The sequence below is a fragment of the Cyanistes caeruleus genome, chromosome 1, assembly GCF_971803275.1.
Source record: "Cyanistes caeruleus chromosome 1, bCyaCae1.hap1.1, whole genome shotgun sequence".
In the NCBI taxonomy this organism is placed as follows: Eukaryota; Metazoa; Chordata; class Aves; order Passeriformes; family Paridae; genus Cyanistes; species Cyanistes caeruleus.
In genome coordinates, this window is record NC_141701.1 from 110,683,587 (window position 1) to 110,710,043 (window position 26,457).

General features: G+C 39.5%; 1 protein-coding gene across 12 annotated transcripts in view; it reads right to left on the minus strand.

Annotated features, from left to right (window-relative positions):
- Nucleotides 1-4,078: 4,078 nt before the first annotated feature.
- The window catches only part of ANO10 (anoctamin 10), a 243,284-nt gene continuing 220,905 nt past the window's right edge, over nucleotides 4,079-26,457 (minus strand). For 9 of the 12 annotated variants that reach the window (XM_086850254.1, XM_086850246.1, XM_086850238.1 and 6 more), the window contains one exon: nucleotides 4,079-4,940. In XM_086850254.1, the coding sequence (XP_086706380.1) occupies nucleotides 4,905-4,940 (36 nt within the window). In that variant the 3' untranslated portion in view covers nucleotides 4,079-4,904. Of the gene's footprint in view, nucleotides 4,941-20,223; nucleotides 21,434-26,457 lie in introns of those variants that run through there. The other 3 variants (XM_086850207.1, XM_086850212.1, XM_086850220.1) reach the window with 1 other exon arrangement.

The following is a 26,457-nucleotide window of genomic DNA, read 5'->3' on the forward strand; positions in this document are numbered from 1 at the left end:
CAGGCTCCAGGCCAGTCCCTGTGCTGCAGCACCTGGGGAGAGCGAGGGGCCTTGCCTTGTGTGTGGATGGACATTCAGTTATTCTCTTGCAGTGATCAGATGCCTTCGTTTGGGCTTAACAGTCGTCACAGTTATATGCTGAGTCTGTCTCAAGGCTGAGGGAGCTGTTCCTCAGGCAGAACCTCAGACCATTGTTCATTAGAATGTGAAGTGGGTAACAGCAAAAACAGGGGAGAGCACAGTGCCAGCCCACTTAGCCCCACCAGCACGTGCTGCAGTGAGGTGCCCGGGGCTGCCTGGGAGCGGGCTGGCTTTGGCATCTTCAGGCACCCCAGAGGTGTCTGTTGGTGGCCTGTGGTTGGAGCAGCTCAGCAGCACAACCTGCGCTGCTGCAGTGATTTAACTGCTCCCGGAGCACAAGCTGTAACCAGCCGGGGCAGGTATGGACACAGGGATGAAGGGCATGGAACAGCTTGTGTGAATACAAGCCTTTAAGTGACCACTGCTTTAGGCTGGGGCACTGCAGAACGGGGTGGAGGTGACAGCAGGAAAAGAGTGGCCAAGGAATTTACAGGGTTGAGACTGTGACCCAAACGGGAAAGGCGTTAACACATCTTGTAGTGCAAGGCCAAGCAGTAACGTCTCAGTAGCTGGGAGGTAGGTGCAGGCCAGATATTTTTCATGTCAGATTTTTTTTAAGGATTTTTTTATTAGCAAATAAAGGGAAATCCCAATGCAGCTGGCTGGCAATAAACAGGGAATAGGGGCAAGCTGGAAAGTTCCCCCAACATCAGAGAGAACCCAGCTACCCCATTAGCCTTTTCTATGGTTAAGTTTGTGTGAATTAATCAGAACTGATTTGTCGTTAATTCCAAATAACTTGCTTTCAGTAAAAGCCGTTTGAGCAGTACCTTGACGTGACTGTACTTGGGAAGGTGTAGCAATGACTCACTTGTTGAGTTGCTGACAGCACGCAGCCAGCCAGAGTCCCCCACTGAAGTCACAGTGTTTAGAGGAACTGCTGAACTGCCCTTTTCCATAGCAGTGTCCCTGCAGTTAGCCTGCTCCCTCCACAGGCTCTGGCTATTTATTTTTTTAGTTTTAAATTGTAATTGTAAGATGAGTCAATTTGGACCATCTGCTTGTATTACAGATGACATCAATTTCTGGAAGTCAAGAACCCTGTGTTAGAGACAGAGTAAAGACTTATTACATAGGGATAAAGAAAGAGATTAGCTCTATTCTCCCATGTGATGGAAGAATTATGTTGTAAGAAAAATGCAAGTATAGGGCCTGAGAAGCACAGAGAGGTAACACAGACTTCAGGCTCTCACAAGTCATGTCAGATCTCAGGAATTCATTTCAGCAAGCCCTTGTGTAACATCTTCCTATTTCCTCCCTCTCACTGCTCTTACTTGAGAAATACAGAGCAGGGGAGGCAGGATCTGGTTTTCTCTCTGGGTAGAGTTGTGTGCCACATGCCCTCAGCCCGGGACAGGCTCCTGTAGGCACTGGGACAGCTCTGGGAGCCAGGGCTGAGGAGCTCATAGAGCAGGCCCAGCGTTGCCCTCAGGATGCCAGAGGCCATGACCACAGTGCTTTGTATCAAGCGCTGGGGTGCAGAGAGAGCTGCCCCTCTGAGCACCAGTGTCCAGCGCTGGCACTGAGGCACCAGGCCCTGCTGTCAGCCCTGGCCTGGCACTCGCTCCTCCGGCTCCTGGGTGAGGCATGGCAGAGCTTTCCTGAAGAAGGCACAACACAGCAGTAGGCATTGTTCCCAGGGGCTTTGCTTAAATGAAAAAAGAAGTAAACTCAAATTTCTCTGAATGAGATTAAAGACTGATTCCCTCAGGTCTGGGTAGGCTAAAATACCCATAACTGCTTGCCTGCTTACAGAGGAACCTTCCCATGTAAGGAGTGTTTTCCTCTCCTGTTGTCCTCAGTAGGTATCTTGAGTCAGCACATCCCTCTGGGCCACACAATCAGACCTGTACTCACAACGTACCTGATGAGAGAACTTTTGTATCACCAGCAAGTGATTTATGAGTGCTCTTCTTAAAAACGGCTTTCCTGGATTGTTATTGTTGCTGCTAAGGAGATTTGTAAATCCAAGTCTTGACAGACAGATACGGGCTATTTCCACATAGTCATCTTCCCAAACAGGATGCCCCAGCCTCGTCCTTGGTTTTTCCCTGAAGCTTGAGGCCAGAGATGAACTTATTTTATTGCTTAGACTCAGGCACTGGCAGAACTGCCACACACCCCTGTCTGTCTGTCTGTCTGCACTCCTGAAGGGTCCAGAGCCACGGCTGTCTAGAGGTGTGAGGCTCTGTCACCTGGTAAGGGACCCTGCCCTGGACCTGGGAACAGACATTCAGATTCCATACCTTGTGAATGGCAGCTACTGATAAATATCTTATTCTTTCTGACACTTTCACCTGGCAACTGATTTTGTCAGTGAGTTTCATCCCTGGCATCCCACAATTTTTACGGGTGCACTACAGCAGAAAGGAAGCAATACATTCAGGAGCACAGACAGAAAAAGTTTTTTCTCTCAAATGAGAAATGAAAATAGATGCCACCATGAATGTATAAAAACCCCAAAAGACAAAACCCAGTACCAAACAGTATGAAACACAGGAACCCTTCCCCAGTGACAGGACAAAGGAATAGGAGCTAAATTTCAGTTCAGTGACAAAATACTACTTGGCACTATGAGGGAACATTTCCCAGCAGGTTAAAGTGTGTGTTTCAGGACAGAAACAGTCTCTGTCGTGACCATGTAGCATGTGTGATGCTAAAACAAGAGTTCTCCCAGTATGTGGAACAAATGTTAATCCCTGTAAAACAAAGCAGTCCCATACTTCTCACTCATACCATGGAAGGTAAGAATTCCTCCTTACTTTAGCTAGATCAGTATTATCTCTAAGAGCAGTATTATCTCTGTTTAGAGATAAGGAAACTAAGCAGAAGTGAAGGGATTTGCCCAAGGCAAAGGCAACAGCCAACATGACTAAAGTCACTGTGTACTTACACCTCACTAGAGATTCTCCTGTTAATCCACAGAAAACAAAAGAAACGGGCCCCATGAATTAAAACCATTAAATCAGTTTTGCAGAAGGTGACTTACTTGTTTCACAAGATCACAGTTGACACACGATTCCTTTTCTAACCCATTTTAGAAAGTTATTCCAGACACCTGATACAGCTGCCATCAGCAAAACACAGCACCTTCATGCTCCCAGACAACCATCAGTTAGCAGACCAGCAGAATCCCTCCAAAATGGCTACAAGGCCACAAGAACATACTCAACATGAAGCCATCCCATGGATGCTTCTTCTCTGGAACTGCTCACTAAAAAACACTGACCAGGCAGTTAAAACTTGAAGAACCATGAGCTACTTCAGCTCAGAGTGGGCAGGAGACTGCAAAGATGGGGAGTTTTCATGGAGAACATTTAGGTCCCCTCCTAAAAAAACCTTTGGTTTTGGGATCTCTGCAGCACTACAGGAAGAGTGACATGCTTTCCCCAGAGATCCTCAGGGCAGAGCTTGTGCAGCCACAGCCCAGGAACAGGCTGTGAAAGCAGCAGCCCATGAGATACCCCTGAAATAGCAGCAGCGTGGGGGACTAACAGTGGGAGAGGCAAGAACAGAGTAGCCATAGCACAGGTTTGCTCCTCTTCCCGGGGGAACATTCATTTCTTACTGGGTCACACCTGCAGAGCCTGAGAAATCCTAAGTTTTAGTTCCAGACAAAATATATTATTTTGGCTTAGTTATATTACTCTGCTGTGGGGGCTCTGTGGCAGAAATCTGAAATGTGCAAAGTAAGCAAACACCTTAATTATGGCAGCAGCAGATTTTTGTGAACAAAATTTCAGCAAGTACCACACACAGTTACATCTACCAAAACTGAACATCACAGCAGCCAAAAATAAACTGTCTCAAGGTCACAGGAGCAAACACTCTAGATTTCAGTCCTATTACTGTCAGAAAACAATGGAACTTTAGGACAGCTACCTTTTTGTGAAATGCAAGGAAAACCAAAGCAGATATTCACTACAAACACAAGTACTGGTGTATCAAGTATCAAGTTTAATTGATCTGTTACTGTTCATCTAACCAGAAGATCCATTCATACAATACTACGGTTCAGAATCCAGGAGAGTGATACCAACATCCAATGTAAATTAGAAAATAAACATGCTTCATAAGTCACTGATCAGCAATCTGTTTCCTACTAATTTTTTTTACCTAGCTTTTTGAAAGATTTTACCTGGGACCTGTTTAGAGAACTAGCAAACAGGAGTATATAATACATATTCTATAAATATTTATGTTCAACTATTTCTCAGATCAAATAATGAAATCCATTATTGTTCCCTATGAAATGTATAACATACTTAAATTAATTTGCTGTGGACAAGCAGCAGCTAATAAGCAAATCTTTGAAATAATAGAGGACTGATTAGCTGTTGTAATGGAGGAACAAAAGGGGCAATAACCATAAGGGAGAGTAAATTAAAGAACAGTCTGCTTTTTCTTTTCCTCTTTAGAAAGCTGCAGCTGAAAATTCTAGTTAGCTTCTGGATGCTTCCTCACAGGATCTGTTTTCAATCACTCAAAGCACAGGGAGTCTGGCAGATTTTATCCAGACCTGGCATAAGCTGGAGTGCTTTATTTGGTGTTACCTTCACAAGCAATTGCATATGAGAAACGAAGAGAGCAGGAGAAAATACAGTTTTTTACAGTGTCAGGCAAAGATTATTTACCAAGTTTCATATAAGCAGGTGCCACCTACTCAGTAGATGGTGGAGGGTGCACTCTGAGCGCCACACACGACCACAAACCCTGGTTCCGCCTCACATGTGACCGCCTTAGTCATCCTCATTCCTCCGTGTTTACTCCTTCAGGGACTCTGCTGCCAGCTTCATTTGCTGCCAGGGAGAGAAGAACCGAGAGAGACTCTGAGTACAGCGGCAGCAGGAGGAATAGCACAAACCAGCTAGAGCCCAGCGCAGGACACTTCAGAATCCAACTGAGTAATAAAACCACACCAAAAAAAGAGCTTGAGCTCTTTTTAAAAACAAAAAACACCAGTCTGTCGTCCCTGATTTTTACAAAATACACAATTTTAATAGAAGCATTACTTTTTCCCACCCAAACACTCATCATATGGGAATGCAATTTGTATGTTAATTATTTTTGTGATGAATAATGCCTTAAAGTCATTTAGCCTTAAATATTTAGGCTTTTAAGCTGATCTCAAAAGGTCAATGAACTGACAAACTGCTACCCCCACTTCCCATTGCAACAATCTGTTAACTGTTATTCAGTATTTCATTTTGTTGTTGTTGTTGAATTGAATAAAAACATCCTATGATATAAGGAGGCAGCAGGCTGCTATGGTAATAGGTGTTATTTCCAATGCTGTTGATAACCAGTTTTGTTGTCATTATCCTAGGATGTCCAGAGAGAGCTCCACGTGAAACCAGGATAACAATCCCAGATGACGAAAATATCTGCTGAGTTAAAAAACAGAGCCACTCTGTGAAGCTCCTTGTTAAAGAGAATGTTTCATAACACAGAATTTACAGAGGCAACAAGAAAGAGTTTAAACTGTGCCGAAGGCATCTCTCACACATCACCTGGCAGCTGTCAGCCAGAGGCCCAGCAATGTCTGGAAGGCTGGAACCACCATGATGTACCAAAAAATGATCAGAGTGACTGAAGTCCCCGAAGAAGGAAGACAGAGACAACAGTCACAGGAAGGAGACAAGTGGGACCAGCCCAAAGGACAGGCTGAGGAGCAGAGGCAAGGAGATGCACAGCACTGCTGGAATTCACTCATGCCCAGCATCACTGCCTCCTTGGAAGCAATTTGGCAGACAAGGAAATGAAAGGGCTGGACATGAAGAAATAAGAATGATCATATGAAGAAACAATTTATGCAGCTTTCAACTTGCTGTGTGGGTTCTGTATCATTCCCCCAGTGGAGGACAGACATGTGCTACTGAGCTGAAGTTGCTTCTTTCACGTTTGTGTTTGATCTCATAGAAATGGCCCGTGACATATGAGCTACTAGAAAGAGAAGCATCTAATAATGTTGCAACAAAATTGGAAAAGACAAAACTGCAAATAAAGTGTACACTATCATTACTCAACATGGGATACAAAGATGTCAGATGCTTCAACACAGCACCTTCTACCTTTTCTTTGCTGCTAGTCTGAGCCTGAACCTATTCCAAAACACTACTCTGCATGCTAAAACACACCTACAACAACTTTACCATTTTTATCTGTATTTCCATGCCATTTACAAGTGAAGTAAAATTAGTTTGTGATACAAATATTTATATGCTTCTCCATAGCAACCGTGCAGGGAAAAAAGCCACAGCTAAAGGCTGGAATACAGATAGATTCCTCTTCTACATCCTGATTCACTTGTTTAAATAAATGTCTGAATAGAACTACAGCATCTTTAATTAAAGTGACTTTTTCTCCTATTGCAAAAACAGACACAGAAGACAGCACCTTCATTCAGTTCTTGATTCATCAAATACAAACCTAATTTTTATTTTGGAATGATTTTCTTAAATTCTGAATGCTGGTGTAATTATACGGGGATTGATGAGGAATGCAGAAGACTGGATAGGTATTTTTATTCTCTGATCTCTGCAGGGCTTGCCAAAGTCTGGAAAAAAACCAAGCACATGAGTGCTAATGATGACTAAATGTAATCTGTCCAAAAACTCTGTACAAGCTGGACCACTCTCATTTATTTTTGAAGGCCCTTCTAATTTTAACTGAGCTAATCTTAAACTAGGATTGTCTTGTGCTGGCAATCTTATGCTATCATATTTAAAATACATGATATGAACAAACAAATATCCCAGCTTCTTGAGCAGGCCAGTGAGTAGAAAAACCTCTTAAAATAGCTTCACATGCTGCCATGGCACATAAGGCCTGGGCAAAATCAGTCCAAATTCAGTCATACACATATTTCAGGAAATGAATCATCAGCCACGTGAGAACCCCAAGAGCTGTGTATTTAATTTCTTCTTTATAGTTTCTAATACCAAATGTATTTGGCAGTACCTGGCAGCAGCAGGCTCCCCCAAGAGCTATCTGTTGGGCAAGCAACATTTGGTGGTACCTTTAAACAGAGAAGTTCTTTGCCAAGTTCAGGCTAAAGAATTTTTAAATTTTCTTTCTTTATTTACTGTGAAAGTAAATGTTCCAGTTCAATGGGAAAATATTTCCCAAACACAACATAGGGGAAAGGGAGTGTATTTTTAAAATTTTTATTGCTGAGAAAGGGAACTGATGAGGTACCTTTTAAGATCACTTTCCCCCTGACAGCCCCAACATATTCACTGGGAAACCTGTGGGGCTGAGTTAACTACTCTTCCCTCAAAAAGACATTTCTTTGTAAGCACTAAGAAGTATTTTAAAAATATGGAAAAGAGGTATTAAAAATGTCCTGATCTACTTAAACCTACTAGATACATAATGACAAAATCTGCTCATTTCAGGGGCATTAAGAGCCTCTGTGAACTAATCAGAGACACAGCTCAGAAAAGAGTTGGCTCAAGAAACCATTCTTCATTTATTATCAGCTGAGAGTTACTAATGAAAGGTTTATACTTAATGCTCTGGTTTATGCAGCACCCTTAGCAACAGCAGCCTATGTATGCAATACATGAGTGAAACGTGTTTAAACTAGTATTAATTTTAGTGGGGCTACAGTGTTGTTTATTCTAAAATTCTACTATTAGGAAATTCTCTAAAATATTTATCTTCTGTAATTCAATAGATTTGCTATTTCCATTTAATTAAGTTTGAATTTCCTTGTAAAGCACATATAATATAATTAGACAGTATGTCCAGGAGAAATAGCAAAACCCCTTCAATATGGTTTACAGACAGCTACTTAGATTTGCCTACATTTCAACATTAATTTTTCTCGAAGGACTTTATTAAAATGGAACAGATAGTTTCACACCACAAACAGAGCTGCATACCAAGCACGGAAATCAGGCTACTTCCTTTGTGGGCTCGCTCACAACCAGAAACATCAACTTTAGTGAACAGGGTATGGCTGTGGCAGTTCTCCAGTCAGAGTGGCTATGGAAGCCTAAGCATGAGATTTAGTGCTGCCAACAATACCAAAATACTAAATTAAATAGCTTTGAACATGAAATAACAGGAATACACAGCAGCACCAGAGACCTCAACTACAGCAAAAGGCGAGGAGCTGCCAAGGGATTTACCAGCAGCACTGCCAGGGCTTGGCTCGAGCCACAGCCTCGCTGGAAACGCAGGATGTTTCTGGATGGCACGGGGAGGACTCTGACCCACCTTGTCTTCCCATCTTGCGTCCAGGGCTGAGGAGCTGCTCTGCCCCTTGCTCTGCACAGCAGGGCTGCTTTGGGCCAGGACTCTGTGTGTCCCAGCACGAGACTTCCTTCTGCCGCTGAGCTGAGAGGTGGGAGCTGCCTCTCACACCCCCACCTTGCCAATCCATCTGTGACCTTCTTTCTACACCAGAGGACGACAGAGGGAACCCAGCATTCCTGCTGTCCCAGTGCTGGTTTTGCACACACTCATAACCTAATCAAACATTTTCACCTTTCCTTTATGGTTTCTGTGGGACAGTCAACATTTAACAGGCGCTAACAGCCTTTGCTGGTTTAATGTTGATTTACTGCCCTTGCTGAGCTCTGGGTCAAACGCTTACAACACTGTTATTTTCCAGTTATGCTCAGCCCTGGTAAGCCAGCCTCTAACTACACTTAATTTTACCACTGTGTGTGCTAATGCCAACTGACAATTCAACCACAACTTGAGGAAAACAATTTAAAAAATAGAAAGCATATAAAAATGAAAACCAAAGAAACCAGGATCTATTGACTCACTGGTCTGATGTTTTTCCACAAGTATACTCAATGTACACATAAGTTTGGACATAGGAAGAACAGACATGTAAATAGTTTATACTAAATACAAGAATACATTAAGGCAGATGTTTTTTATCAGCAACCCCATCTTCTGGTTTTCCTGTATACACCACGTGGAATAGCTCATAAGCAGTTAGAAAGAGCAGTGGTACGCAGTATCTTTCCCACTTTCTAGCATCAATTATAATATGAAAACATGACAGATATATATTAAATTCTTCTTTTGTAATGGTGTCCAATCACAACAATAGTAGTTTCTTGGCTCTTGAGCTGTCTCAAGAACTGTATCAGCTTAATCTGTAAGTACCAACCAGTTACAGAAGAGGCAAATTAACACCCACTTCAAAACCCAGTAAGCCTCTTCCACATGTAGTATTTTATTCTGTGTAAAGGTTTAAAAGCTTATTTAATGGAAAATTGTTCTCACTGATTATAATAGTGTAAGGTTATGGTAACTCCATACCTAGAATCACAAATCTTCCCCCAAGGATTTTGTCTATGGCACTGAACACTCTGCAGGGAATGGTGCTTAAGGACTCCAGGTTTGGGGTTACCTTTAAGCTGCATTTCTGACTCTGATCATTTTTCCAGGAACCTGTTTGTTTCCTTAGCTGGAGATGGTAACTGATGCTTCTTGACAGCAGTAATAACAAGTCCCTATACTAGTACACTGCGATTTATAAATCCCAGGACCACACAGCCACAATGTAACACTGAATGCTTATTTTCAGTTAAGTCATCCTGCACAACCCCTCATTCTTCTTGAAAGCTATTGATTTCCAGAACACAGTTTCTCTCCTGCTTCAGTAGTATGATAAAAGACTTGTAGGAACAATTTCACAACTTCCTCATTTCCCAGAGCCAAGGCCAATGGCCCTGTGATGTTGCAACCCAGTGGTAACAAGCCTCTATAAAGGAAAGCCACACATGAACATTAAACAGTCAAATGCAGATTTTTTTCATAAGGAAGAGAGAAGGATTTTAAACTGAAGAGAACAAAGAAACAAATCCTGAACTGTCACTCTCACCAGGACTATAAGCAATTACGGTAATTTAAATTTTTGAGGAATATTTACTAATCTCCTTACTTCTAGTTTGCACCTGGAAGATTATATCAATTTTTGGGCCTTCCAGTATAAGAAGAACTCTGCGAAGCCTAACTATGAAATGCAAGATGGGCAGGGAGGTGATAGCATGCCCTGAGACACTTGCCAGTATCTACAAGGAGGTCAGCAAGAAGTTGGAATCAGGGTCTTGGCCAGGGTGCACAGCCAGGGAACGAGAAATGAAGCAGTCATTAAAAAATAAGCCAAAAAGCCCCAACAGATAACATTTCACTACAAGGACAGCTAAGCACTGCAGCAGGGGCCCAGGGAGGTTTTAGAGTCTCTGTCCCCAAAGCACCTGACAGGAAACCCCACCCCACACACAGCCCTGGGGTCTAAATTTGGTGCCAATCCTATCCTGAGCAGGAAGTAGGACTACTGACCTTCTGAGGTCTCTCCCAGTTTGAGAGATTTTTATCGTTGTTTCTGCAAGAATTGTGACAGGAAGTTTGCCTGGACTCCACAGACCCAGAGTGGGGATCTGCTACATGAAATAGAAAGACCAAAAAAAAATTCTCTTCTTTCCTTTCTTGTTGCCTAATTCAAGATAGAATACCAAGTACAAAGCCAGTGTTAATGAAACAATAGGTTTGCAAAATTAGTAAGTGCAGAGTCAGGAAAACTTGCAGAATCACATCATTTGTGCCTTGGAGTATAGTGCCTGATTAATAGTGCTGTGAGGAATAGCAGACAAAGCAACCCCATTTGTAGTACATTCTTTTCCCAAGATTTTTTTTCTGATCTACTTCAGATTGTCTCTGATTTAAATTGCAAAGTATTAATTAATACTCATTACAATATTCTTACAGTATTAGTCACCCTTTGCTGAACCTTATTTTAGTTCAGTAGACAGTACAAAAATGAATAGTGGAAGTCACACAAGACAGTCTAATTGTATTTTCTTCAAAATATAGCTTATGCCTTCTGTCCCTCAAAATATTTACATTATTTTTGTCCTTGTGCAGCTCATATTTCGTAAGTTTTTTCCACCATAACTGGCCATGTAGTTGTCAAGTGACAGATAAATACACAACATTAAACAACATGTCTGAATACTTGATGAGGAGCATGTGCCGAAATCACCCTCACAGGATGCCAGCCCAGCCCAAGGGATGCTCTCCCCTTTAGCTTATGCAATTACCTCTCACCCAGTCAGCAGCTGGTCAATAGATTTTGGAGTCAGAAACTATTGACTGGCTATGAAAGCAATGACGCAAAAATGTGCAATGTGACATGACCTTGGTGCCATCTCAAAGGGGAGGGATGGACTGCAGTCCTGCACACATTTCTTTAATTTTGTGCCCTGGGTCTTACAGACATCACTACAGTTTAAGGGTGTAGTTGGCCTCTAGGTTAACAGCACATCAATGATGCTTTAATAGTTTCAGGATGAGCAATGATACAATTTATCTTCTCAGGGGTTTTGGAGGATGTTAATTACCGGCTTGCAATTACCAGTTACCATCAAGAGAAAATGAGTAAACCAAACTATTCTGCCCCTCTGAAGTTTAACAAGCTTATTCACTAAGCAGGATGTCCCTGAGCAGGCACATATCCTTTGGAAGAGAAATACCCAGCACTTGGAGAGTTTAACAAGCCTTCTGGACACAAATTCCTAATATATGGATATGGCTGACACTGAAGCTTAAGTGCAGACATAGCTGTGTTAGCTCTATACCAACTGTAATCTCCTCTCCGGGAGACACTCAAAAACCATCTGGACAGAGTCCTAAGCAGCATGCTCTGAGGGTCCCTGCTTGAGCAGGGAGGTTGGACTAGCTGATCTCCAGAGGTTTCTTCCAACTGACCCATTTTGTGGTTCTGTGACAGCAGTAAAAGCCTGGCTAACAACCAGGCTTCTCAATATGCACTGATTTACCACTTAAGCTCCCATGGCCTTGCACTCACTCTTCCTCATGATCAAGGCACATCTGAAAGCAGCTAAACTGCCTCTGAAGCAACACCAGCAGTGGTGGTGGAGGGCGTGAAGGTGCTTGGTGGCACTGCAGGGGGACAGTGAGAGTCCTTCCTCCTCACACTGCTTGAGTGACCAAGTGCTCGGGTGATGGAAAAATACACAGCTCACTACAGCTTGTGCAGAAGATATGTTTCATACTAACTCTGTGCCTCCATTTTTTCCAGCATAAAGCTGGGAGGAACTTGCTGGGTTACAGACACAAGCCTCCCTCAAGTGCACAAAGCCACGTCACAGAGGTTTAGTCAGGGGAGACCACACAGCATCGATTCCTGTACTGCACAGGCCAAAACCCACAGCTCTTGCCAACATCCTTTAGCAAATCTATTGCACAAAAGGCAAGAGACCAGTTTAGACTATTTAATGCCACAAAATGAACAGAGGAAAAACTCAAAGAGCATGAACATGTCTCCTTGTAATCCATGCAACAACAGGGAATAAACTGTGTGAAAAATAAAGAAATTAATTTTGCTCAATCCTCAGAAGATGAAAAAATACATTCCATTACTTTCTGGACTCAATTTTGGTCCTCAAATGGAACCCAGGTCCATAAACCCCAACACCTAAGCACTACTAAGTTCTACCCGTCCTCTGCTCTGCCAGTGGACACAAAGGTGTGGCTAGCCCCAGCCCAAGCCCAGCTGGTCTCAGTTTTACCCTGGGCTCACATTTCTCTCCAAATTTCCTCATTTGTGGAGTCACAAAGAGCCCAACTTGGTTTCAAATAAAACAAGTAATGAGATAAGTTTAGTCCTCTATGCAGGACATTCCCTGGGTAATCTAGATCAGCCTCCAGATATGAAACTAAGAACCCAACTTCAGGCACTATTTCTGAAAATTACCATCTGTGACATAAATCTGGCATAAATATGCAGAAAAATTTGCAGGGGGAATGGCTGTCCTCTGTCCTGCTACCACACAGCAGCCACAATGCTGCAAGTACAAAATTCCCATTTCTTTTTGGCAGGTAAGAAACTTCAGCCTCACAAATATATGAGAAAATGCCAGAGAAATAAAATTTCTGAAAAATATAAGTAGAAAATTTTATAGTATATCCGAAGTAAAAGCTACATGTTGAGAAATCAGACTTCAATGCTGGGCAGGCACATAGGAAAAGTAACCACGGTTGCAAAGGGAATTCTTTCTAAGAGGGACTTTGCCTCTTTGTTCATCTGCTCTGTCAACATGAAAAGTAAGTTGAATTCCAAAGTCACTGTTACCACAGTATTAAAAAAAAATATTTTAATGCAGTGAAGTAGGAAAAACTAGTCAATGCTTAGATTATTTAGTGAACTATTCTCAATTCTACTCAAGAGCTTATTAGGCAAGAAGTCCAAGGCCAGCAACAAAAGGACCTGCCAGGCAATTTTATTTGTTTTCCTCCCCTGCAGAGGCTCTCCTGACCCAAGCACATGTTATTACAATATCATTTTAAGTAATATTTTCATTCTTGCTTTTCTCTTCAAAGACAAGTTCTCTTATACTTCATGTGAGGGCTCTGTGATTGCCCAGTTACAGTCCAGTGAAAAATAATCAACACAGAGCCGGTAAACAATTTCTAGTTACAGTAATTTTATAAATATTTCAAAGCATTCAACTCTATGAATGCTGAAGTGTGTCAAATAGGTCTTTAAATACTTACAGAATGGCAGTGCCACCACTGATAGAATTTCTTCCTTCACCAAACATACCAGTGAAAAGGCAAATGCCCTCCCACCACATTCCCAGCTCCTTGGTGAGTCTATGCACCCATTGAAAGAAAGAAATTGTATTCTCTTAAACACTGGGCCAAACATAAGTATCAACTGATTACAGGCTACTGATTTGCTCTTAAATCTATATTTAAGTCGATATGTGTCTGATCAGATGAAGTCAGTTGCTCAAATTAGTTACAGTGGATTTATGGCTTGATCTGGGCTGAGGAAGTTCTTGAACTAAGCATAGGCAGAGGCTGGGGAGATATATGTTATTTCTGCTTTTCACTCCATCCTAGACATCTGCATATTGCCACTTCATAGTGGCACAATTGCCACTTTGGTACCAGTATGCAAATATACACATACACAAAGGACACAGCTTACTAAATGTGCCATTTTCATTGAAGAAACACAACTGGACACAGAGCATTACTCTCACTGGACTACAAAAGACTGTCTAATAAGCAGGTAGGAGAGTAACAGGTTGGTTTAGTAGTTTATAACTCCATTTCTTCAAAGTGAGTAAAGTTGTAATAGCTGACCTAAATTATAGGTATGACAATATTTATAAATTTATAACCTTTATAAATTGCCCTGCTAAACCTGTTGCTATTATGAACAACCTAGCAAAGGGTAAAGGTCTAGTTTACATGAAGGCAATGGCAAAGTTCTCATTTACTTCAATGAAATCAGACTTTTCTCGCTTTCTCTTTTTATGCTTCCTGTGTTGCAAGTGAACAAAATGTTTTTTCCCTTTTTCCGGCACATTAGTGGGAAGAAAACCTCTTTGCTGTAGGCTGCTCACCACCTTTGTTTTGAAGTGATGTAGTTCTCTTCCTCCACAGCCCCCTGTTCAGAGCTGCCTGCACTGTACCAGAGACCCTCACAAAATTCTGTGCCTTTCTGCCTCTAATACCATCAGCAATTTCTTTGCAAAGCTTTATGAAATTCTTTTGCAATAAGGAGAAAATTAACACTGTATAAGAGCAACTATTTTCAGCCTGAAGAGAGATGATATTTTAAACAGCTCTGTAATATAAAGACAAACAAGGACCTGTAGATATGTTGAGTATTAGCATTTACTCTCTTTCTGAGATCTGCTTTAGTGCCTTTGAACACCCTATGCTATGTAACTGAGAAACTACAGAAAAAAAAGTTTGGGATGAGGTTTAAATTGAAAAAAATGGATGAATGATTTCTGATTATTTCATTTTATTATTTTCATGCCTTGCCAACTCTATAATCCCAGTTTCTTTCTGTTAATTTAAATTTTCTGCAACACAATACATAAAGGCAGAGTACAATGTATTACATAAAATACATCTACATTTGTAAAAAATTATTTTAATAATATTGTGGTTTTTAAGTTTAGAACTTTGTGTTAAAATTGTTATCTTCTAAAGAAAATTTGAATGATTACAAAAATGGTTATGCATATGGCAATTATTCTTTTACTTTGTCAACATGAACCCTGTGTCTATGCAGACTTTCCATGCACAGAGTAAGTCAATTTTCATATGCCTTGGTAACACTCCTCCTTATTTTTTCTGCTTTTTAATTTCCTTAAAGTATTTTTGCTTTAATAAAGCACTTTACTCCGTCTCCTTATTTATTCCTTGCGGATTCCTTGTTGTTTTACTGTCCTAGCTATACCCTCTCCCTTTGATTTTCACTTTCAATTCTTTCAAAATGAGAAGTCTTTCCCTTCTGCCTTTAAATTCACAGGTGGGTAAGCATCAGATTTGTTGGCAGAAAAACTGCTGAGAAGCCTGGCCCTGGAGGCTGGCAGCTTCCCGGTGGGAAGAGAGCCACACTCCTCCTCCCACTCCCATTATCCTGCTCTGATTTCAGGAGCAATGGGAACCAAAGGAAGAACAAAGTACTGCTAGCGCAGCCCTGCTTTGGGGCTCTGCTCTGAGGGGCTGCATAAAGCTGGACAATAAATTGAAGCCTAGAAATGAATGTGTGGAACAGATATATGCAGCTCCAGTGCAGCTGCTGTTCTAGACTGACCTTCTTTTGCTTCAGTGGAAATTGGAGCTAATGGTGCCAGCTTCAGCATGCACTGGGGGATTAACTATTGTGATTCATGTTAAATTGCCACACTAATTTAGTTCTAGCAGACCTCAAGGCTTGGCTTTGGAATGTTTTTTATACATTGCAGAACACTTTAACTGGATACCCTGGGTTACCAGTAATATCATTCCTATTCCTCAACTTTAATCTATCACAACAAATATATTATCTAACATGCAACACAAATATCTAAAGTAATTTCTCTCCAACATGTTAGCTGTAGCACATCAGAACTGTCCGATTGCTATAGAAACACTGTACAACATTATCATTTGTGAGAAAAATATGTTGTCTCATAAATTTTATAGTAAAACCTTTATAAAATAAGTTGTTACATCTGTCAAACCAACCATATTTTAACAAACATGCCAGTAAAGTGCTGTGAAAAGACTCTAAATAAATGCTGAAAACATCATATGATTTTGCATCAGTAAAGTGAGTCAATATTATCCAGTGAGTCACCTAGCTAATTCACAGCAAATTTATGTGATGGTATAAGATGGAAGGTGAACACACATTTCCACAGATCCTTCAGGGCAAATCAAATACACAAGCTAGGGCAGGACAAATAATTGCAAAATATTAACAAGCTGCAGAAATCCATTTTCTGCACTTTGCGCTTGATAATATGTCAGTGCTCACATGCTCCCGCTTCCTTCTTGGCACTGGAAACAATCAGAAAGTAAAGACACACCATTATAGGACCAACAGAAGTGCAAGAACCATGGTCATTAGTTACGTCCTTTTCTAAAACACTAACGTTTCACAACCACAGCAAAAGATTTCTTCAATAAACTAAAGCAAATATCTCTTACGTATTAAAATGACAGCACATAATTTTCCCTACTAATAGGAAATTACAATAATTATTAGTGGTGTAAGGAAATACAGCAAAGGCTGTGGCTTACAGTAAGCCAGTGTAAGAATGCTTCTACCAAGGACCTGAATAGAATCCACATACCCAGACTCATTCTCTCTCTGTGCCTGTATATGGCATCTATTTATCTGTCCAAAAAATAAAGAAAATGTATTCATAAATAAGAATAACAGTGTTTGTATTTAAAGGGGCATTTTTCACAATATTAATGGGAGGCTCTTAGGTTTTGATTTCCATGTGTTGGTTTTTGTTACCCTGAAAATTCTCCTCCCAGTGCCTTCCTCATTTGTAACCCTGAAATTTTTGAACTGGCCAGTATTGGTACCATAATGTTATAGGGAATTCACATTCCAGTCCAGCAAAGGATTTTTTCAGCAGCCAGTATATACTAAAGACTAATTAGCATCGAGCACTAATTTAAAATATGTATTATATATGTTACTCTGTGTTACTCAGTATGAATCTCATATACATAACCTTCAAGTAATTATATTAGAATTTTGCCTTCCTATTAACTTTTGATCAAAGAAACATATCCCATTGAAATTGCCATCTGCTGAACTTGCTTCTTGCCTTTGTTTCATCTTTCTGTGACATGGGAATAATCACCAATACTATCGGGAAAAAAAATATATAAATAACACCTTAAAGAAGTTTTCTCACTTCTGAAATCTGCAGGGGTTTGACTAAAAAGCAGAAAAGAGAGTTTTGTCCTTTGTTAGTGAATGGCTGAATCTCCTTTCATAATTTCTGCTGATCAGTGAAAAAATATAAAAGAAAATACAGCTCAGAATCACTAAGATCCTTATAAATGCTCTTGTATTAGATGCTTATGCAACAAACTGGAAGATTCACAGTGGCATTAAAAATAATCTCATTTGTGAAGCAGAAATGAAAATACTCCCTATTGATGAGATAAGCTTAAAACTAATTGATACAGCGAGTAAGCAACTGCTCCCATTAATTGTTGCTCCAAAGTTTTAATTGTTCACTACACTTTCATATACTTCTCATGGAAACAACAGGACAGACCACTCTCAGAGAAGAAGTTATTGGATAAACTAATTAATGGTTTGGTCTGGTAATTTCAACATCACTATGTTAAAAACAAGTAAGGGAAGCTCTGGGTGTGCCCCACCTGCAGAAGAAAGGTGTCCTCTTGCCACATGCAAGTCTAATTTAGACACGAGTTTCTCAACCTGGCAGCCCAGTTAAATTCTGGGTTTACTCAACAGTACTTTCACCAACCCAACCCCATCTGTCTTTCATTTCATTAAGAATTTACCTCACTCCTGGTTACCAAATGTTAGCTAGAATGTGTTAAGAACAGACATTTCCATCTCCCCAAAGAGAAAAATGACAGACTGATTAATTTGATAGCATTTCTCAAGTCAGAAACAGGAACGACCAAGAGTCACAAGAACCTTATCTATTTAGCAGATTTACTCCTCTTTTATATATAAAAGTAATGTTACCTTCTGAAAAAATCCACTAGCTCAAGAAGATGCTGATAACAACCCCCACCTCCTTTCACAGAAACAGACCTCCTTAGTTATTCAATTTATTTCAAACTATTAAAACACAGAACTTCTCTTCAACAAATATCCAGCAATCCCTGCTGTGCTACGGCAGTCCTGCTCTTCCAACAGCATGTAAAATTGTCCTTAAACATCTAAGGCTGTGTTGCTGCCTAAACTTTTTCAAGTCTTTCTTTTACTTCCTAGGTAACCAAAAGCAATGCACAGGCAGAATTGTACAAAGCTTTTGGAACTTGCATGGGCAAGCAGATGGTGACCTGTACCTGCAGCACAGACATCTGAAAAGACCTCTAGGGCAGGAACTTAACACATGGGCATTTTTATAGAGAGCTAAGGCAACAGAAATCTTAAAGTGTTTAAGCCCCCTAAGTGCTACAACTAAATAAACACTGTAGAATAAATAGCTACCTAACATACTGTTCTTTTGTCTCAGAGTCTGACCTGAATATTAAAAAACTAGTTATCCTGGTTAAAAACCACCTGGTTTGGTGATCTATTCTGGCAGATGTATCACATCCTACATGAAGATTACCAAACTAATTACAAAAACTTTTAAAATCCTTCCACTTCTTCCTATTACTTTCCTATCAAAAACTATAGAGTCACCATTCCTGCACATGTCTGCTAAACCTACAAAATTTTTTCTCTGCATTGAAATTTAAACTCATAACATGTCTTCAAAGGAACTCTAGTTGGCCACATCCCTGAAAGTCTGATCAACCAATCTGGACAACACTAGAACAATATTGCTTAAAATGGAAGAAGCCTTAAAGATCACCTTGTTCCAATCCCCCTGCCATGGGCAGGGACACCTTTCATTAGACCAGGTTGCTCAGGGCCCCATCCAACCTGGCTTTTACTTCCAGGGATGGAGCATCCACAGTTTCTATAGGCAACCAGTTCCAGTGCCTCACCATCCTCACTGTACAGAATTTCTTCCTAATATCTAATTTAAACCTACTCTCTCAGTTTGAAACAATCACCTCTTGTCCTATCACTATATGCCCATGTAAACAGCCTCTCTCCATTTTTCATAGGCCTCCTTCAGGTACTGGAAGGCCACAACTAGGTCATCTAGAGCCTTCTTTTCTCTAGGATTACAACAGCACTTGCTCTGGTATAAAAAACTGGTTTTCATCTTTGACAAGTCATTGCTTTATCACATTGAACATCTTTGTTGCTTTTTCCTGAGGTTTTTGTTGGCTTTTTTCCTTCCCCCCCCCCTCTTTTTTTTTTCCTCCTGAAAAAAGATACTTACTCACCTTACCTCTCTATCCTTTCTGCTCAACTGCCCCATTAATTAATTCCAGACTTTTATCTGGGAGATAGTCCCTTCTGGTTTGTATTTTTCTTTCATAACAAGCCAACACCCTACCATACATTCAGTGTCTGACAAGATAACAATTTCTGGCCCAACAAGACATGATTTAAATGTTGCCTCCTCTGCTCTGAGGGACCAAGGAGAGGTCACAGAAAGGCAGCAGACTCTTGAGTTGAGAAGTGCACTATTGCAATATATGTTGTTCTGGCACAGCTTTGCTCTGAGATAACAAGATAGATAGACCAGGCTATGTCTCATTTCTCTATACACATTCCACATTCTTTTGACTTTTGGAAGTTTTGTAATTTATTCCACATGAAACAAAAATTTAGACAGTAGAGAAAAAATATACCCTTGGAATACAAAGAATACCATTATCATCAGAGGAAACTAGATTAAAAAAATCATAGATTGGCTACACAGCCTTAACAAAGACTAAAGAACTAAAGCACCCAAAAGAAAAAAAGTAAAAAAAAAAAAAAAAAAAAAGTCAGCAGTGCCTGTAAATTAGGAAGAAAAACCAACCAACCAATCCAAAACCAAACAGGGCAAATAAATTAATAAACTTCAGGTTCTCCAGAAAAGCAAATCTTCCTGTTTTCAATCTATTTCAGAGGATATATATCCATAAGTAGGGCACATTGCTCATATTACTGGGTGAATAACCTAGCAAACAACAGAGACACAATTGCTCTGATATGATAGCTGAAGTTTTACTTGTTGTAAATAGAAAAGAAAGGGGGAAAAAAAGAAAAAGAGTATTACAGTACCTTAACTTTTAAAATGTTCTATTTGATTCAATCCTGCTTTTCCATTTAATTTTAATTTATTTTACTGAAACTTTAAAATACTATAAAGCTTTAAAAAGTATCTGTCTGAATTTTGTTCTTTTGGCAGATATTTTCCTCCTGGCTTCTCTAATCCGTTTTATATGAGCTGGCATCTTAAAAAGCATGCTTTAGTATGCAGAGCCTAACAGTACCATTGAAACCTCCTGACAGCCTGCTTCTCAGAAGCAAAAAAGACATTATCTCCCCAAAAGACCTGCTCTAAACAGTGTTCTCTTTTGCACATGAGCTACCTGTCACCCCATGCCCTGTTTCTTGTTATTCATAGAGCTGCACATCAAAGAGAATCAATCCTGAGAGCACATACAGGAAAACTTACTCTTTTGGTTAAGTGCACAGCTATTTATATAATACTATGTTGCTTTCCATGTACATAAATGAATTTGGTTTTTATGAAAATTCCCCTGGAATACTGGAGATTTCAGTCTCTTATTAAATAAACACAGAGCAGCAACATAATATTGCTTCATAAGAGAGCAACACTGAGACTGATACACATGCAATGATGTATAAATGCTTGTCTATAGAAACCTGCAGTATGTGCCCCATGATTTCAGAAAGTTCTTAACAGAATGTTATACTGAGGTGACAAAAATGTACAATGCCAGTCACCTCAGTTTAATACTTATTTCAGGAAGAGAAGGCTAAAGGAACTCCGCTGTGGTCTGCTTGCTAAATTACCCCAGAATACATTTTAATACTTTATAAACTGTTACATACAACATCCAATATCCTACTCTCTTTATGAATAATAAAAAATGTTATTTTCAGTTTGTTGAAAAAAAATACTTCAGTTTTTACAGCATAGTGTGTAATGACTTAATTACATACCAGTTAATTAGATCTAAAATATTCACCATGCTAACTTAAAAGAAGGCTGAATACTAATTAAAGACTGACATGCTCTTTGACCCCAACTAGCTTTCTTTGAACACAAAACCTCTCGAATTTCTCAAATGTCAAACCTTGCTGCTTTTCCACAGAAGTGTATTGAGCCTTCAAATGCAGCAGAAATCCTGTCTTTATGATGCTCTGCAGAACAATGACAGAACAGGCAATGTTTGTATGTTGGCTGTTGCAGACATTCAGGTTAAAAACCCCCTACGTCCTTCATAACCAGGCCTTATTTGCTCCACTCCCTATTTTGCTTGCATACTGAAAACCCTCTCATATTAGTGTGACTAACTTTTTTATATCATTTTTTTCTCTCTTTAATCATTTTACAATTCAATCATTTCATAGTTTAGCTGTTGTTTCAACAGGATGGTCTCTAACAGATTTGTTGGGAGTCTGAACTACCTGTAGGTTCTGGCCAGACTGGCATTTTCCACAATCTTGTGAGAGAAACAAATCTGATTTAAGGAGAAAATGCAATGGTAACAAATCAATTTCCAGTGCTTTATGATGCATAATTCTACTTAGAGTTTCTCAATTCTCTAAATATCTGCCTTCCCCTGAGGTTTTGTGCACACACTAAATCTCCTCTCCCAGGAAGATTAACACATGCCATCCACACAGTTTCCTACTGTGGGTGCATATTCATAACAAAGTGCAGAATGAATACTTTACTGCTTTTCCAGTACCTGTAGAGTTTACATATGCTGCATCCCCTTATGCTAAACTAAAGGACTTGGAAGTAGTTAAATGGTAGATTTGCATATCAACAAAACACTTCTGACAACTCCAGTTATTAATGGCTAGCTACCCCTCCTCCCTTCAATGCCTGTCCACATGATCATTCACACTGTCTCTGATTCAAAGCAGTATCCTCCCACATATTCACAGCTGATTAGGAGTTAGATTTGAGAGCCTTTCAACTGCACAGCTGACACAGGACCACCAAGAGCAGCTTTGCTTCTGGATGTCTCTAGAAAAGGGCAGAGTTTGGTAATAGGGTAGCAAACAAGGCGGTTACTGTCCAGACGTCAGGACCACAGAACTTCCCGTGAGCTCAGCACTAATTCAAACACTGACAGGTGTAGAAGGCAATGTATCTCATGGTAAACTCTCGTGACTTGTTACCCTCTTAGTCTCCTTAGTGATAGGCTTATATTGAGTGTAATTATCTTGAGTAACCAAAACACCAGAGTTAAATAAAAAAAATAAATTCTGAAACTGAAGTGTTCCAAGCACATGTTCATCCAAATTGTAACCAGCATCTGGACAAGCAAGTAACAATCACATACCTTGAACTGACAGCATGCATTTCTACAGAATAATTATTAAATAATAAGTCTAAAATTCAAGCAAGACTCTGAATCTCAGTGGTGGCCAACAACTGTCTCCTAAAGTCTAGTTTTCACAGATTCACAAATCACCTCAATCAAATGTCTAAAGGGCCATGGCCATGGAGCAAGGGACCACAAAGTAACTTTCCAGCCACCAGCCAATTTCATCAGAAGTCCTAACTTTGCAGAGGTTTCAAGGATGCCAAGTGTCTCTTCACCTTAGGAAAATGAGTAGTTGTGTATGAAGGGAAATCCAAAACTGCAGCCTATCACTGAAAACAGAATTGTAGCTCAGAGTAGCTGCCACTGGTTTAATGTGCACAGCTGCCTATAGGCTCAGGAAAGACAGGACATAAATCCTGAGGAAATCAGGCTTCATTAGTTCTGCTGCCTATAAGCAGATTGCAATAGGAGAACACACAAATGGAAAAGTTTATTGTGTAAGAAATCAGTCCAATCTCCTTCACAGTATGCCACTGTACAGTCTTGATATAATACAATCTTGATTTTCATTCCCTTCCCTGTTTACAACCTGCATTTATCAGAGTTCTGCCATTTTCACTAGTCTCTCAGCATACAGGTACCAAATTTTTTAATTTCTTTTTACTTTTATCTAAAAAAGACTTTAAGGCTCTATGTCCAAAATACCTTTTTGCCCTTTTTTGTCTCTAAATGAAAGTTATTGTTCTATTTGAGAGGGCAAGCAGGTAAAAGAAATGTTATAACATTTTTAAATAATAAAACTAATGCAAACATATGACAGAAGGAAACTGTCAACTGCAACAAAAATCAGAATAACTACAACTTACTGCTTTGATAAACTTGAAAACACTCATAGTTTATAGAAATGTAGCTCTCAAAGGAGCCAGGAGAATAATATCTGCCATGGCAACCAAACAGAGCAGTCTTCTGGCACTTTCTGAATGAGCATTTAGGAGGAGATTAATTCAATACTCTGCATGATGAAAGGGCTCTTGAGATCCATAACTGTCTCCCACAAATTACCCTTATTGTACAACTGGATGTTTAGAACAGATTGCACATTATCTATATTGAACTAGAGCTTTCACAGCAAATTTATATGAAACAGATTAAGCCCACATGATGTGTCACACTATTTTTCACCCACTCATTTCAGGGCATTTATAAAAATGGGCATTTTATTAAATGGATCATTTCAGTTTTGCAGGATTTATTTTGAAGCTTATTTATATTTAGAAGTACTGTAAAGCCTTTTTACTATATAACTTTGAAATTTCTGAAACATGTAAAAGCATAAAAAGTTACTACAGAATTTACAGTATAGTATGTAAACAGACAGCAGAAATACTGCCACATAAGCGAGTATTATTGTCTTCATCATGTGTTTCATGCTATTTTGAATTTACAGTAAATTCAAGTAATGACATTATTATTATCATTGTTGTTATTGCTATTATTGTTACTTTACTATTAAATCTTGCCTCCCAGGAAAAAGGTGATCTGGTATTTTCTTTACTGATTTCTTCATATTCCATCCAATCATACTGTACAACATAAAAAGCAGAAGAAACTTGGAGTAAAACAAGATCTAGAGTGCGAGCACACTTAGAAATGATTGCAGGATAGAAGAGCCAGTCAGTTACTCTTAGGGAAGAGGAAACACATCTCTTCTGAGGCTACTGAAAACTCTTCTCTGCAACCCAGCAATGCTCAAGATGAAGTATTTCACCTGCTGGTTTAAATGAAGAGCTTTCAGTCATTTACAGTTATGACTAACACCTGGATTGCACAAACTGTTCTGGAGGATGCGCACCCAAAAAGTAGTCTTAGCCAGTCTGATGAGAGCTACTTGAGGCTGAAGATTACAAATAGCTTTGATTCAGTTTTGTATCTGGCAAGTGCAATGAATGAAAGGTGAACTTTTCAAAAAATTTCTAAAGGCCACACATAATTTGTAGTGATAGACAGTGGAAATTAGACACTTAATCCATCAGCTTCTCTGAAAATCTCACTTTGGCTTTGATTACATTATCATACATTATTTCTGAAAAATCCCTATCTTCTTTACAAGTAGGAATACATTAGACAGGCAACAAGAAAAACAAAAAAGTAGTGAGTGTAATTACAATTTTGAAGATCCAAGACTTACGTAGAGCTACCATTTATTTGCAAATGAGACAATTCTGAACCTACACCGCGTGAGTACAAATTGTACTCTGTACTGTGTGTGGAGGAACTGAGTATCCTGAATAATGAACACCATGTAAATCAAGCAACAGCAGTTAGGTTCTAAGCAGAGGAAAAAGAAGTATTTACCTTGCCATTAAACGGTGAAAATAAAAATAAATTTAGGTAAAACAACCTCACTCACTGAACATCCTGTAACTTAGATGGAGCTAAGAATATTGGGTGGAATAAAAATCCAGAGCACAAGAAGTAAAGCTGTGGTTTGCCAAGTTTCCTTCAACTTACTACTTCTCACTTCAGTCCTATTTTATAACTATTATATCACTGACAAACCTTCAGTCCTCACTTTGGTACTGGTAATTAATGCTGTTATAAGTTTTAGAAGATATTTAAAAACATTAGGTGTTTTAAGCATCCAAACATCCCCAAAAAAACATCCCTCTGGACTTAAGTGTGAGAGGCTCTCAAACTAATGGAGTTGGACTGATTATTCCAGATAAAGACTTTCATGTTTTGTGACTCTTTTAAAAAGCAATGAAGTGAAACAGATTTGTACATTTCACCATTTAAACTCTACACTGGTTTTCTGTGGAAAGGAATTCTACACAGGTTTTAATACCTGCATTTTAGTTGAGGTTTTTGCAAACCAGTATAGTGATACCTCTCCCAGAAGTATATCTGCTGATTAACAAACCTCCAAAATAAATCTTTCCTGTATAAATAGAATTAAATGTGTTACAATTTCAAATTGAAAATTGTCTCAAAGGATTTGCAGAAGCACTTACATGATCGAGTAATTTACTTCTCCCCAATATTCTATTGCTCTATTGATTCTATTGATCCTCAATATCATTACTTCCCAAAGCTCCTCTTCACAAACAAGCTAGACAAATCTACAAAATGTGGTAAGAATTTGGATCTGCAATTCATGAAAGAAAATATGCAACCAGAGAGCAAAGAATCATTCACAGATATGAAACCTATCCCAGCACCAAATTCCTCCGTCTCCATGTCAGCTGAATCTGAGGCTTTATGCCTCCAATCTTCCTTCCCTTTCTTTCATAAAAAACCCCAACCACAAATGTCACAGTTAAAATTATCTTTCTGATCCTTTAAATTGAATCCTACCTTCCTGTGCCTTTAAATTTTCACCATTCTCTTCAGCCTACTGTTCCTTCGCATGAAACTAAATTCTTCCAGCTTCTGGAAGTTTTGTGATCTATTCTGCATCCACTTACTCCATTCTGACACAGAAAACTTAACTCTTCTCATGGCTTTGCCAATAAGTAATTCCTGGCAAGCATGCTTCTCCCTCAAAATCATTGTTTGTTCATGAGGCCACACAGGTATGGAAAAGCTCTCCATGAGGATTCAGAAGTATTCTGAAAAATCACTTTTAATGTATAAAAACTGTTCATAAAACCCTATAAAAGGTCAGGCATTTATTAGTCATTTATTATGAACATGTTTTCTGGGGGGGTGAGGGGGGGGTGGGGGGGCTAAGAGCTCTTCATTAGGTCTGATTAGATCTGCCAAAATACCTGATTGAGTTTTTTTTATCATGTTCTCCAGAACCTATTTTTGCTATAGTTCTAATATTGTACTTTAATATAATAGAAAGTATTATCTAATCTTAGCTATAGATATCACTACTTGTCT